Source organism: Gadus macrocephalus, chromosome 12 (genome assembly GCF_031168955.1).
Source record: "Gadus macrocephalus chromosome 12, ASM3116895v1".
Classification (NCBI taxonomy): Eukaryota; Metazoa; Chordata; class Actinopteri; order Gadiformes; family Gadidae; genus Gadus; species Gadus macrocephalus.
Window position 1 is genome coordinate 7,711,286 of NC_082393.1, and position 11,966 is coordinate 7,723,251.

Below are 11,966 nucleotides of genomic sequence, written 5' to 3' on the forward strand. Positions count from 1 at the left end.
TGTTTATCTTGCTTTTCAGATGCTACATTGCAGGTCAATTCCATTGTTTTATTTGGAGAGTTCTTGAACACTGTTCACTCTCAAAGTGCGGTACATTCTATGACGCCCTATAAATTCTAAGCTCTCTTCAGGGCAAGGAAAAACTCATCAAGGGAGAAATCTTGAGATATAATGGTACTATAAACAAGCAAAACAGTTGTTGATCAAGATTAAATCAATAGGAAATAGAACATTTGTATTTACGGCTAATGAGTTCCAAATTAATCCGTGACTTGGATCAATGTGGTTGTCTGGCACAGTAAAAGAGTGACCAAAGTCTTAATTTGTAGGCTGTTGACAAGGCTGTTATCTTGACGTCACATGGTACATATAGATAAATATTTCATTCCGTTGTCATGGAAACGCATTAACATGGAGGATTTGATGTTTCTGCAGCCAAAGAGATGCACAAGGCCCCATCCTTCGTGGAGAAGCTGCAGAACACCAGCGTTGCCGAGGGTTACCCCGTACGTCTGGAGTGTCGGGTCACCGCCGTGCCCTTCCCACAGATCTTCTGGAAGAGGGAGAACGAGTCCCTCACACATAACACAGAGAGAGTGAGGTAGGTTCACAACCCCACACACGTGACATAAAGGGAGGTAATCGGTTCAAATCGGATGAATAACACGAAAAGAGTGAGTTAGGTTCAAAACCCACAAACAATGCAGTGTGGTACGAGTGAGTCATATGTTCAAACCCCACAGATAACAGAGTGAGTAGGTTCACGTCCCAACTCACAACATATACTGAGTGAAGTAGGTTCATAACCATGTGCACATCACAGACTGAGTGAGGTGGGTTCACAACAGAGTTAGGTAGGTGCAAGAATTACCCCACATTGGTTCATATCCACATTACATAGGGCCATAGGTTTGAACACAATAAAGGAGACAATTTGCTATTGTTCAACTAAACTTATCTTTGTCCTTCCCAGCATGCACCAGGACAACTGTGGCTACCTGTGTATGATCATCCAGCCGGCCATGAAGGAGGACGCCGGCTGGTACACAGTCTCAGCCAAGAACGAGGCGGGCATTGTGTCCACCACCGCACGTCTGGACGTCAACAGTGAGTTCAGTAGTCATGGGTTTTATTTCTCCAATGCAAAAGATAACACTGGATCATTCTGAACAGTGATATTATTAGGCCATGGCACCAGCAACAACTCACAAGTAAATGTGCAACAAAAAAGCTTTCATCCCCAGGTTTATAGAAATTTTAATTATATATATTCTACATTAACATTCAGTCATTGAGGAGCCCGATCCAAAACGGGTGTGGAGCAGAGAACAATCCGAGCGTTAAGCGTTCTGTTTGTGTCCTCAGCTCCATGGCAACAGCCCAACCAGCCCAAGCCCAGGAAGGTGCGTCCGTCGACTAGCCGCTACGCAGCACTGACGGAGCGGGGGCTGGACGTGAAGGCCGCCTTTTTCCCTGATGCCGGCCAACTGGCCCCCGGGGCGCTGGTGGAGAGCGACGACCTGTAGAGAGCCCATCCCTAACCCTCACCCCTGACCCCTTCCCGCCTCCCAACACACCGTGACTGATACTTTAGCAGCCAATGGACGGACAATGGGACACGGTCACAGAACCCCCCCCCCCCCCCCCTCACCTTACCCTGCAACATAGCCCATAATAACTCATATTCAAATGTGTTATAGTCTGGCACAGCGCCCCGGAAACACCACTGAAGAAGACCTCTTTCTGTCCGACTAAACGTTAACTTTCAAATAACGTTATTGAAACGTCGAGTGGACTGTACAGTAGACACCATTGAAATGTCACATGCCTGGTGACACAACACAAGGTTTTGGAGTAATAACAAATCATTATTATGCATGTTTATGTGGTGCCATATTTTACATTGACTTTTACGTTAAAAATGTCTCCCACAAACTGTAAGGGATTGGACAACTGCAGAGGAAAAGACAACTCGGGGTTCATCCAGAGGTAGAGGGATTGGACGATTCAAAGTGGAATAGGTTCAGTTGTTGGTTCACTTTGTTGCATAAAAACACACACAAAATGGTGTGGTTATGTTTGCCTCCGTGCTGCAGTCCGTCCAGATGTACGTAGCGCGGTGATGACGTAGATACACAACTTCAACTTGCGAATGTTGTCAGGTTAAAGCACAATGTTTCAGATGCTTCACAAGGCCGGGCCTAAGTTTCTTCTTCTTGCATTGTTTTTGTATTTGATTAGCAATGAGGTTTTTAAGTAGGCCTATGTAAGCTTTCTGTTGATTGGTGAAAGGATACTCAAAGCAAAGACCAGAAGTAGAATGTGATAAAAGTAACGTATTGGAATCTACATCATGAGGTAAGAAGTTTGGCAAGGGAAAGTCGATGTTGGAATTGAAACGGGGATGATGGTGATGATTGTTTTGAAGGGTTAATGGTTGAACCTATAAGTGCGAATTTCAATGAATGTGAAAGGCTTTGCGACATATGTGCATCATAAACGCATTATAACCTTTTTTATTTGTATGTGGCCTACTTTATTTAGGTCTACTTTCACAAACCTTAATTTATCCTGTCTTCTCAAATGTGCAATTATAAAACAATGTTGCATTGTGAAATGAAATGAAATATATATATATATATATATATATATATATATATTTATTAACAATTATAACCGTGCAAACACTTTTAAGCTTAATGCAAGAAGTTATTTTTTGACACTGGTTTGCTTCAAAATTTCACAAATATTTCGATACTTCAAACGCAAGAGCAGTTTTAGTTAAAATGTCATACATCTAAGATCTGGGACACACCGATGTAGGTTTACGAATTACTATACCGATCTGTGCCTGTATTTGGATTGTTCTTTTGCCATCTATTGTAGTTTATGGAAAAATCCATTAAAAAACAAGAAATGTGAGACTGCCTGTGATCATTCATGACCAAATCCGAGCCTGTAAAGACGCTTAGTGCTGTGACGCCATAGGGCGCTCCGTTGGGAGTATTGGGGATGAAAATGGGTCGTTCTGCTTGTGCACAAGTTTTTCCCATCACAGCAAATCCAGCTGAGTTAATTATGTTGATCGAAGTACAATACGTTGGGTATAATAGAGTTCTTTAACAGGCCACGACATGTTTGTCCGTCCCATTCACGGAAAATCCAGCTTTGTTTGTTCTGTTGATCAAAGCTGAAAACTTCTGGTTCAATAAAGGTCTATACAGGCCAGGACATGCAGTGTAGATTGCTGTCGTACGCTGGCTGGACAGTGATGCCGAATTATTAAAAGCGGTGTGCTTCAAACAAAGGTCTCCGCTGCCTCCTAGTGCAAAAGATGGGAACACGACTGCTCTTCATCTGTTCCAATCACTCAATTGGTGACCTTTTGATAATGGCTTAACTATTAGCCTCTGGTTCAACTGGTGTCCATTTTAAACGTCTGGTCAGCATTTTTCCCGACTGATCTTATTTTATACAAATTTCAATGCAATGTCAATGCAAATGCATATTAGTCAGTATTCATTAATGACATGAATAGGCATTTTGTGCCTAACATTAAATATCCCTTAACTGGTAGTTCAAATGTAGCCAAACTGCAAAAGACAAAAACATTTGTGCATCAAACAAGGTTCAGAAATAATTATTTTATGTATATATAAATATATATATAACAGTATGACAGCATATTTGGAATTTAAATATTGCGTACAATTTCTTCACAATAAATATTTTAAATAAAAATTCTTTAATACTTTCTGTAGATTAGGTATACATTTTCTACAGCTTCTAACCATTGCATGGCCAAAGGTCAGGCACGGTTTCAAATATTAAGCCGGGTTTGGGTTCGACAAAACAATTGACTCGTCTGAAATAGTAATAATTAATTGCATCTAATTCTGCATGGACGTATGTTGAATGAATGATTAATGCATTAATTCGTTTAAAAAAAAAAGTAGCTTTAACTGGGAATTCAGTTACCTTGGCAGTGGAGAGTGATTTACTGAATACAGTCTAGCTAGCAGTTGGTAAGTGTTAGAAGTCACTATGTGAGGTTCCTTTAACACCAGATGTCATTCATTCATTCATTGAGTGTAAAATTAGACATTCTTGCTGGTGATTGAATCAACCACCACTGGGCTTGATGTCTTAAACTTCAGCAAAAACATAATTAAAACATATTGACTTAATGACAATAACTGACCCACAGATCCTCTCCCCTCTTAGTGGTTCAATAATCTTTATGTCCGACACTTTGTCCGGCAGAAAAACCTATCCAGTAAATAGGTCAATAACTAGCTCAGTTCTTGTCTATTCTTCCTCATTGACAATCTCATAGCTGCCCTTCTGCAGGTCGATTACTGCTTTGTTACCTCACTTCCTGTCTGGGAAACAAAGACAGGAAGTGTATTGTACGGGTGAACAGAAACCAAAAGAGCGTTCATCTTCATGAGGAATATTGGATTATTGCTCTAAACTTCCTGCTCCTGTGGCTTGGTTGAGTCAACAGTTTGAGGGTCCTCCTGGTGTATGTCCGGGGTACTACAGTCTGAAACCGACACAGCCTGCGGCCTGTCGTCCTGGCAACATCAACAACAAACCCAAACTATTAGTTTAGGTACTCATGCTATATAAAGTACAGACTGTTAACCATTGTTAACCAATGTGCCTAAAGTACAGTAGCCTAATGCTCCGGATTGTTTTACAGAAATTATTTAATATACATTTCTAGCAAATAAATAAACTATCAATAGCATGAAGGCCCATTTTTCAAATATGGTGAAAAATAAAAGTTTGCTTGCTCCAGGTGAAATGATGAGGAATGATCCGCACTCACCCTGTGCTTCAGGTAGGACAGGTAGGTGTCCCAACCTAAGGTGATGGTGTTGACGTAGATGACGCGGTATTTGGGTGACAGGAAGTAGAAGTTAACCATCTGCGCGGCAGGCCACACACACCAGTCGGCCTACGGCAAAGAAACATTCAGGTCAGTTAACACCAAAGTAGTCTGGGTGGATGTAGCCTCTGCCCTAATGCCGTCCCACAATGTTTTGGAGCTTCTTACCAGCATAAACTCCCAGAACTTGTCCTTGAACTCTTCCAATCCCTTGGATAAGGTTTTACCTTCCATAACACCCATACCTGCCATGAATAAAGAAAGATTATGAACGTGACAACGATTTTAGGGACTGTGCACTAGTTCCTGTGTTTTATCCCATCATAAAATACCGCCGTTTGCTGTGGAAATGAATGACTCCTCAGTACTCTCACCGAGAAAGTACCACAGTCCAAGGGTCGGAGATGCCACCATTTGATCCACCAGAACCTTCTTGCCGACTGTTTTCAACGCATGGCCGACGTAGAACTTATCCAGCCAGCCGTACCAGTAGTGCAGCACTGGTCCCATGGAAAATCCCACTGCAAACATGCGTCCTGTAGGGCAGAACAGATTTGAAGAGACCATTATTCAGGTGTAAGGGCTGATAAAACCCACCGAATATAATTGCGCAGTCACTGATGCCTCACCTGTCCGTGTCCAGTCCCGAACTCTCTCCGGATCCTTTCGCTTCTCACGGGTTTGCTGAAGAAAGTCGCCGAGCGCCAACATGCCTCCTCCGCTCAACGTGTTTGTGACTATCAAGTATCTCCCTTGAAAAAAGGGTTTGGAATAAAACGAGATTCGCACCAAAAAGTCCTTTCCTGCCCTTGGAAGCATAGTTGCTATTTTTGTGCTTGGGTACAAGCCACAAGAACCGGCTCATTGAGGACTATTATAACAGGAGACGGTGAGTCGAAGATGATTACATGCGGTTCATGGAGTATTGCTGATTAAATCCGGGTCCAAAGTCTCTTCTTTTCGATTGTGTTTCATAGGCAGAAACTGGTGACTTTCACCCCCACATGCAACTATTTCGATTCAATTAAGAGTAATCGGCAGTTGTCTTAGGGGTCATTGGAGCCGAGTCGATGTTCAAATATATTCCTGAGGGCTTAACATGAATAACTCCCAACGAGACAGACTTTAGATACCTCGTTTCGTATATTTTGCAAAGTTAAATGTGACATGAGCATCACAACTGACACAAGAAACTGAAATCACACGCAACAAACCAACAAGAGCCGGGCGGCCGGGTTTGATAATAGACAGAGCGGCGGAAACGTGCATCTCGACCCCCCCCTATTGGCATGGGGTAGAGGTGTGTGCCTCCAATAGCAATGTAGATTGTAGGGGGCGGAGGGTAGTCGCTGTGTATATTGTTACCTGTAGGGGGCGATATGGGGGTAGTATCTCTGGTATGTATATTGTTACCTGCAGGGGGCGGTAGCGTCCTATGTATGTTTGATCAAGTAAGGTGAAGAAGAAATCCCCGCGTCCTGTCCAGTGTAGTTGTTTAGAGCAGCGTGAAAATCACATAAATATTATAAATATGGTGAGTATTTCGCTGGCGGTTGTAAAAAATATGTGCAGGATGTTCATATTAACTATTTTGTTGTGAACTATTTGGGTGATTAGGTTAACATAGTCTTAATGTCCACGATGTATTGTCAACGTTAGCTATATTTTGCTAACAACCAGAAAATGGCCCGCGCTGATACTAAATAAATCTCACGAAGCAGCTAACAATTTGAAAATGAATGACCTAAATAAAAATATAATTTCTAGCGTGAGCAGAAACTTTACAGCCAAGCCGTGTTGGCAGATCTGCGTAATGTGAAGCAGTATGCTGTTTCGATAACATCCCTGCTCTCTAATTACCTTCCAGTTGCCTCTTTCGTTGCTGAAGACGGCCCAGAACCACCCGATGGTAAGGATTGATTAATAAAAACCACTTCAGCGAATATTTCTCCATCAGCATAACGCATGGTTGTTAGAAACCAAGTCCTCTTGAGACAATATTGTGGAAATGCAAATGAAAAGCATGCAACTTTCCAATCAGAACCGCAGCTCCTATATTCGTCAATGGTAAGGGCAGGCCTGTGGAGATGTGCTGTATCTAAAGGAAGACCCGCCATACTACAAGTGCCCTAACACAGAAAATGTTTATTTGAATAAATCCATCTAGAGTGTAAGGTCTCAAGAGTGGTGGAATTATGTGTTATTTCTCATTTGTACTTGTACTATGTACTATGTTGTTAATATGTGTCTAGAGTAATATCGTGAGTGAACGCTTTGTTTCTGGGCAGCTGGTGGAGTTGAAGAACGGAGAGACATACAACGGTCACCTGGTGAGCTGTGACAACTGGATGAACATCAACCTGAGAGAAGTGATCTGCACCTCCAGGGTAATATTCTCCTTATGGCAGTGTGTGTGTGTGTGTGGACATGGAGCTTGAAAGAAGTTCAGAGATTTGGCTCTACTTTCAGATGTTTAGCTGATTGTGTGTGCGGGAAGGGAAGTCGACTCTTGACCACTCAAAGACTGTTCATAACAAAAACGAATAATGACATGGGGGGAGTGAGGGGGGTATAGTGTGATGGCTAGGGTTTCTGATGATACTTTTTCCTTCTCCCAATGTCCACAGCCTACCATAAGGCGACGGGGTGTCCTGAGTTGTGCATTAAGTTAAGTATGTTTTGCTAACCCTGTTTTGCAGGACGGAGATAAGTTCTGGAGGATGCCTGAGTGCTACATACGCGGCAGCACCATCAAGTACCTGCGCATTCCCGACGAGATCATCGACATGGTCAAGGAGGAGGTGGTGTCCAAGGGCCGCGGCCGCGGAGGAATGCAGCAGAACAAAGGCCAGCCAGGCAAAGGTCGTGGGGGTGGAGCCGGCAGAGGTACATTGTGGGATGGAAGCTTCCGTTTTTCCGTCCCCTGGCCTGATACTTGTATTAGTAATTAACTAGAAGCCGTGGAGAATGTACTTGTTGATGTGTGTAGGAAACTGGAGATATGAGATCACAATGTGAAAGGGACTAGGCAGTGGTCTTTCCATTTGGGGTTCGCCCAGAGAGTGAACGTTTTTGAAATGGCAACGCAATGGGCCGTTTAAACTCTCCTGGAAGCTCACTTTGTGCATCATTCTCTTTATGGCCAGGTCTGTTTGGCGGCCGTGGCAGAGGGATGCCTGGTGGCGCTGGCCGGGGTCAGATGCAGCCAGACAAGAAGCCTGGCAGGCCCCAGGGGGGCATGAAAAACCAGCACTAGAGTGCCCTGCTCTCCCAACAGGTCTGTCAGACACCCATCACCACCACCACCAACGGCTAGGAGGCTACAAACCGAGGCCCCGGTAAAGGCACTTCTCTGAACCACATCACTCTTCCACCATTAGCGGTTAGCCCTTAGCTGGAAGAGGTTAGCGGCTAACTCCCGCTGGCATGGAAGATTTGCGAATAAACAAAAGCACAGTCATTGTTTCCTTGAGAGATTTTGGGAACAATTGCTAGACAGCCTTGTTCCACCGTAGGAACCCATGAAGATGCCTAGTACATCAGTTTTAATACTTGGCTCATGGAAATGTCAACAGCTGTTTGGATTTAATTGTGTTGTTGGTGTTTGCTAAGTACATTTTACGTTATTTGATCTCTGTATGACTTTCTGTTCATGTTTAGTCCAGGTGCTACTGCTGTCATTCGATTTATGTTTGCTTTTTTCAAACCTGGGTATCCTCCGCAAGAATCTCCGCCTGAACTTCCAGTGGTTTCTTTGAATTTATAATTATTTTTAAAATGGCGTCCAGTGTTTCCTCTCATGTTATTTTTAAACTAGCGTGGTTCATTTAGTTTAAGGGAGATGGAGCGCAATCGGTAAATTGTATGGATATCTGGAGACTTTAGTTACCGTTGTCGTACGGCAGGAACGAAGAATCTACTCATTTGTCATTGTTTGTCTGACATGTGCATGTCCAACGTTTGCTGTTGGAGGGTTTATTTTTATTTTTGTAAGAAAAGACAATGTAATTTATTTACACAAGAAAATAAAGTGTCTTTTGTTAAAGCGTTTCTGATCTAAAATGTAAACAATGAAACTGAAGTCATCACTTTAAAGCCTTTACTCTAATGAAACACAGACACTCCTTATTATGTTCATAGTAGGGCTGTCATGATTGGTAAGTTACCTTAGCTAATCGTAACTCTGCAAGTTTGTCCACTTGATAATTAAACCTTATAGATGACATGTAGTACTTTTGGCAAGAGCATTTCAAGCCTGTTTATGCTAAACTGCCTATTCTAAATCTTTAGTCAATGGCCCATCTGAAACACATTAAGGATGAGCTGAAGGGTTGAATGCACTCCACAAATCTTGGCAATGATTTCCCTTATTAATGATCTCAATTTAAATCAACCCTTTACCTCAAACAAACCAAAATCCATCCAAGCCATCCATCAGTTTGTGTTGATGTGATCTAAGCTGTACAATGCACTGTACGACCCATAGTCTGAAGTGGATCTCATCATACCTCACAAACGGCTAGATTATGAAATGGGAAGTAATGAAAATTCAACCTCACACTAGGTAGTAAAAGATTTTCTTTAGCAAAACCTTTAGGTCCAGGATGTAAATAACATAAAAGCCTTTGTCTTTAGTTGTAAATCAAGTTGTTCATAAGTCACACTCACCAGTGCAGCCACCAGGTGGCATCCAATGTCAACTAATTTCTGACAGAATTTGCGCTGTAGGCCCACAATAGAATGGAGAATTATCTCTATCTAGCTTCACACTGCATTGGGGTTTCAATCTACCATTATGTATTTAATATATGTTTGATCAACTAAATCTTGAGCTGGGTACACGGGAGCTTTAACTTGGTGTTCATTTCAAATTAAATTGGTCTTTCGACTACCTAGTAAAGTAACATGTCTGAAAATGCTGTTCATGCACCCAGCTTGTTAGGAGTAGCAGTGCGTGGAGAAGAAGAAATGTTGACTTGTTACCGCCACCCAAAATGTATTAGGCAGATACGTTATAAACAGGTGCATGTATCCTAAAAAGTTAGATAGATTTAGAACAATATTTTCTTTCTGAAAGGTATGTAAAATGTTTGCAGATTTCCATCAGAAGCGGTTCAATGGTATGAGATGAGTGTGGTATGCTTGGATATCACAACTTGTTGTTCATTAGTCATTATTGAGTGTATACAGGACTGTGTCTTCAGGGTATTTCTATGATATTGCTGTAGTCCTGTAGAAGGCTTCCGGCAATTCAGATCTTTCCGGCATAACGCTAAGTGTCACACTCACTTGTGATTTCAGAAAGGAAATTAAATAGGTGCCATTTTTAGGCACCTGTTTTTCCTCCAAGTACAAAGCATTCCGTTGCATATCACTCTTCACTTTGACTGGTTATTGGTGATGGACACCGTGATGACATAATGGAAGTTACCTTCAATCAGGAAATTACCCTCTTGATGATAATGCGTGGTGCAGTACTTTGAAAGAGGACTACCATACACTCAAAGTTAGGTCACAAATGGGGTTTTAAAGATGTCAAATTTAACTTTGATTTTGATCTAATTATTAAAAGTGACTTTTTCCTCTAAATTAATCTTAATTTTAAAGAATACTGCCAATGTAATCCTGATATATCCATACACAAGATACTTAACATGGGTACATTTAACCACGCTTACATCTCCTCTTTATTTGACATGTGTATCAAAGAAACCCTTTTTTTATTGAATTAGCTCTTTAACAAAAATATATATAAAGTTCTGACAACAGCATACACCTGGGGCTCGACCAGGTAGAGGTGACTGCAGTCCTGTATAAATGTTTTGTTCAAATGTTTTGACTTCTGACAGGAGCCAAATTGGGTTGCACATTATAGATGCGCTGATGGATGCGTTTGGATAAATTATGAATACAGCTGAGATTGTTTAACAGAGCATTATCTTATAAATCTAGATTAAAATTGAATGATTCATCGCCTGTTTCAGGTTCTGGTTGGGTGCCCACCGATACGATCACAATGTGTGAAATCATGAACCCATAAAAAACACATTTATTCATCTTCCGTCATGGTTTATAAAAGCCTGGTGATTGATTTAAATGGCTGTGCGTAACAAAGGGTCTCGGATCACAGAGTATCTCTGAGATGGGATCATCTCCTCTCTTCACTTTTCATTTCTGCCCACCGTCTTCCTCGCCACCTACACATCACTCACCCACACACCAGCACACATATCCACAGCCAGCCAATTACCACCGCCCTCCATCTCTTCCATCCTCACCTGCGTCACTCTGCATCTGTTGCCATGGTGATCATTAAGGTCCATGAGGCTTTGATGCTGATGCAGGCTGCCCGCCCGCGTCATCACTTCCCCCGGGATACGGGACTATTTTTACCGCTGGGCACTGAAACACAAAGCAGGCTGCTCCTGAGTATTTATGGGTTCTGCAGCGGGCGCTTCCTGCCAGAAAGAGAGCTTTTCCTGTGCGCACTTGTGCAAGCCAACGTGCCACTCGCCAACCGAAGTGACTCATCCGGGACACGCAGGAGAGCCTTGGCTCAGGGATTTTCATACGTTGCTTCACATACGGTGCAATTACACAGATTTGTTTAGTGGTGCCATGTTGTGCCCTAAGGAGACATTCTTTCACAGCCCTGCTTAGAATATAGCTAGGCCAATCAGAACCCTGCTACACAGAACCTTAGCCAATCAGAGTGGAGGTTAGGGTGCAGCTCAGAAAATATGATCCCAGGCAAGAATGTTTTCAGATTTATTTCCTGTCAGCTCACAAATCATTGAGGAAATGGAAGGCGCCGTTAGTAATCTATACAAGTACCAGGTGTCCTTTTATGATAATTAAATGTAATTGTTTGACACTATGTTATTGGTGTAGTGTGAGATGACTCTCTGTGTGTGTGTGTGTGTGTGTGTGTGTGTGTGTGTGTGTGTGTGTGTGTGCGTGTTTGTGTGTTGTGTGGAATAGATTCTCCAGTAAAATCAAGAACAAACAAATTAAACATACAAGTAACGAACAATCAATGGTGAAGAGATTGGGGCAGTTTGGACTGTACACT

At 42.3% G+C, this 11,966-nt stretch overlaps 3 protein-coding genes across 5 annotated transcripts in view; 2 read left to right on the plus strand and 1 right to left on the minus strand.

The window, feature by feature from the left end:
• Window positions 1–2,922, plus strand: part of palld (palladin, cytoskeletal associated protein) — an 11,890-nt gene extending 8,968 nt beyond the window's left edge. For all 3 annotated transcript variants that reach the window (XM_060066737.1, XM_060066736.1, XM_060066735.1), the window contains 3 exons: window positions 436–601; window positions 974–1,107; window positions 1,366–2,922. In XM_060066737.1, coding sequence (XP_059922720.1) covers window positions 436–601; window positions 974–1,107; window positions 1,366–1,526 — 461 coding nt within the window. In that variant the 3' untranslated portion in view covers window positions 1,527–2,922. The remainder of the gene's footprint in view (window positions 1–435; window positions 602–973; window positions 1,108–1,365) is intronic.
• Window positions 2,923–3,624: 702 nt separating this feature from the next.
• mpv17l2 (MPV17 mitochondrial inner membrane protein like 2) lies at window positions 3,625–6,180 on the minus strand. Its single transcript, XM_060066746.1, has 5 exons — window positions 5,524–6,180; window positions 5,269–5,430; window positions 5,063–5,139; window positions 4,835–4,963; window positions 3,625–4,577 (listed from the first exon to the last, which is right to left on the minus strand). Exons 1-5 carry the CDS (start codon window positions 5,711–5,713, stop codon window positions 4,470–4,472), a joined length of 666 nt encoding a protein of 221 aa, XP_059922729.1. The 5' UTR covers window positions 5,714–6,180; the 3' UTR covers window positions 3,625–4,469.
• Window positions 6,181–6,304: 124 nt separating this feature from the next.
• lsm4 (LSM4 homolog, U6 small nuclear RNA and mRNA degradation associated) lies at window positions 6,305–8,944 on the plus strand. The gene is made up of 5 exons (XM_060066747.1): window positions 6,305–6,428; window positions 6,762–6,803; window positions 7,183–7,281; window positions 7,594–7,780; window positions 8,041–8,944. Exons 1-5 carry the CDS (start codon window positions 6,426–6,428, stop codon window positions 8,148–8,150), a joined length of 441 nt encoding a protein of 146 aa, XP_059922730.1. The 5' UTR covers window positions 6,305–6,425; the 3' UTR covers window positions 8,151–8,944.
• Window positions 8,945–11,966: the final 3,022 nt, after the last annotated feature.

Excerpts from the sequence above, each read along its gene's own strand:
- mpv17l2 (XM_060066746.1), bottom strand. The coding sequence starts at position 5,713 with ATGCTTCCAAGGGCAGGAAAGGACTTTTTGGTGCGAATCTCGTTTTAT. Across the intron at positions 5,431-5,523 it reads TCGGGACTGGACACGGACAG|GACGCATGTTTGCAGTGGGA; the intron begins GTGAGGCATCAG and ends TCTGCCCTACAG. Across the intron at positions 4,964-5,062 it reads AGTTCTGGGAGTTTATGCTG|GCCGACTGGTGTGTGTGGCC; the intron begins GTAAGAAGCTCC and ends TCTTTGCCGTAG.
- lsm4 (XM_060066747.1), top strand. Across the intron at positions 6,804-7,182 it reads CGGCCCAGAACCACCCGATG|CTGGTGGAGTTGAAGAACGG; the intron begins GTAAGGATTGAT and ends GTTTCTGGGCAG. Across the intron at positions 7,781-8,040 it reads TGGGGGTGGAGCCGGCAGAG|GTCTGTTTGGCGGCCGTGGC; the intron begins GTACATTGTGGG and ends CTTTATGGCCAG.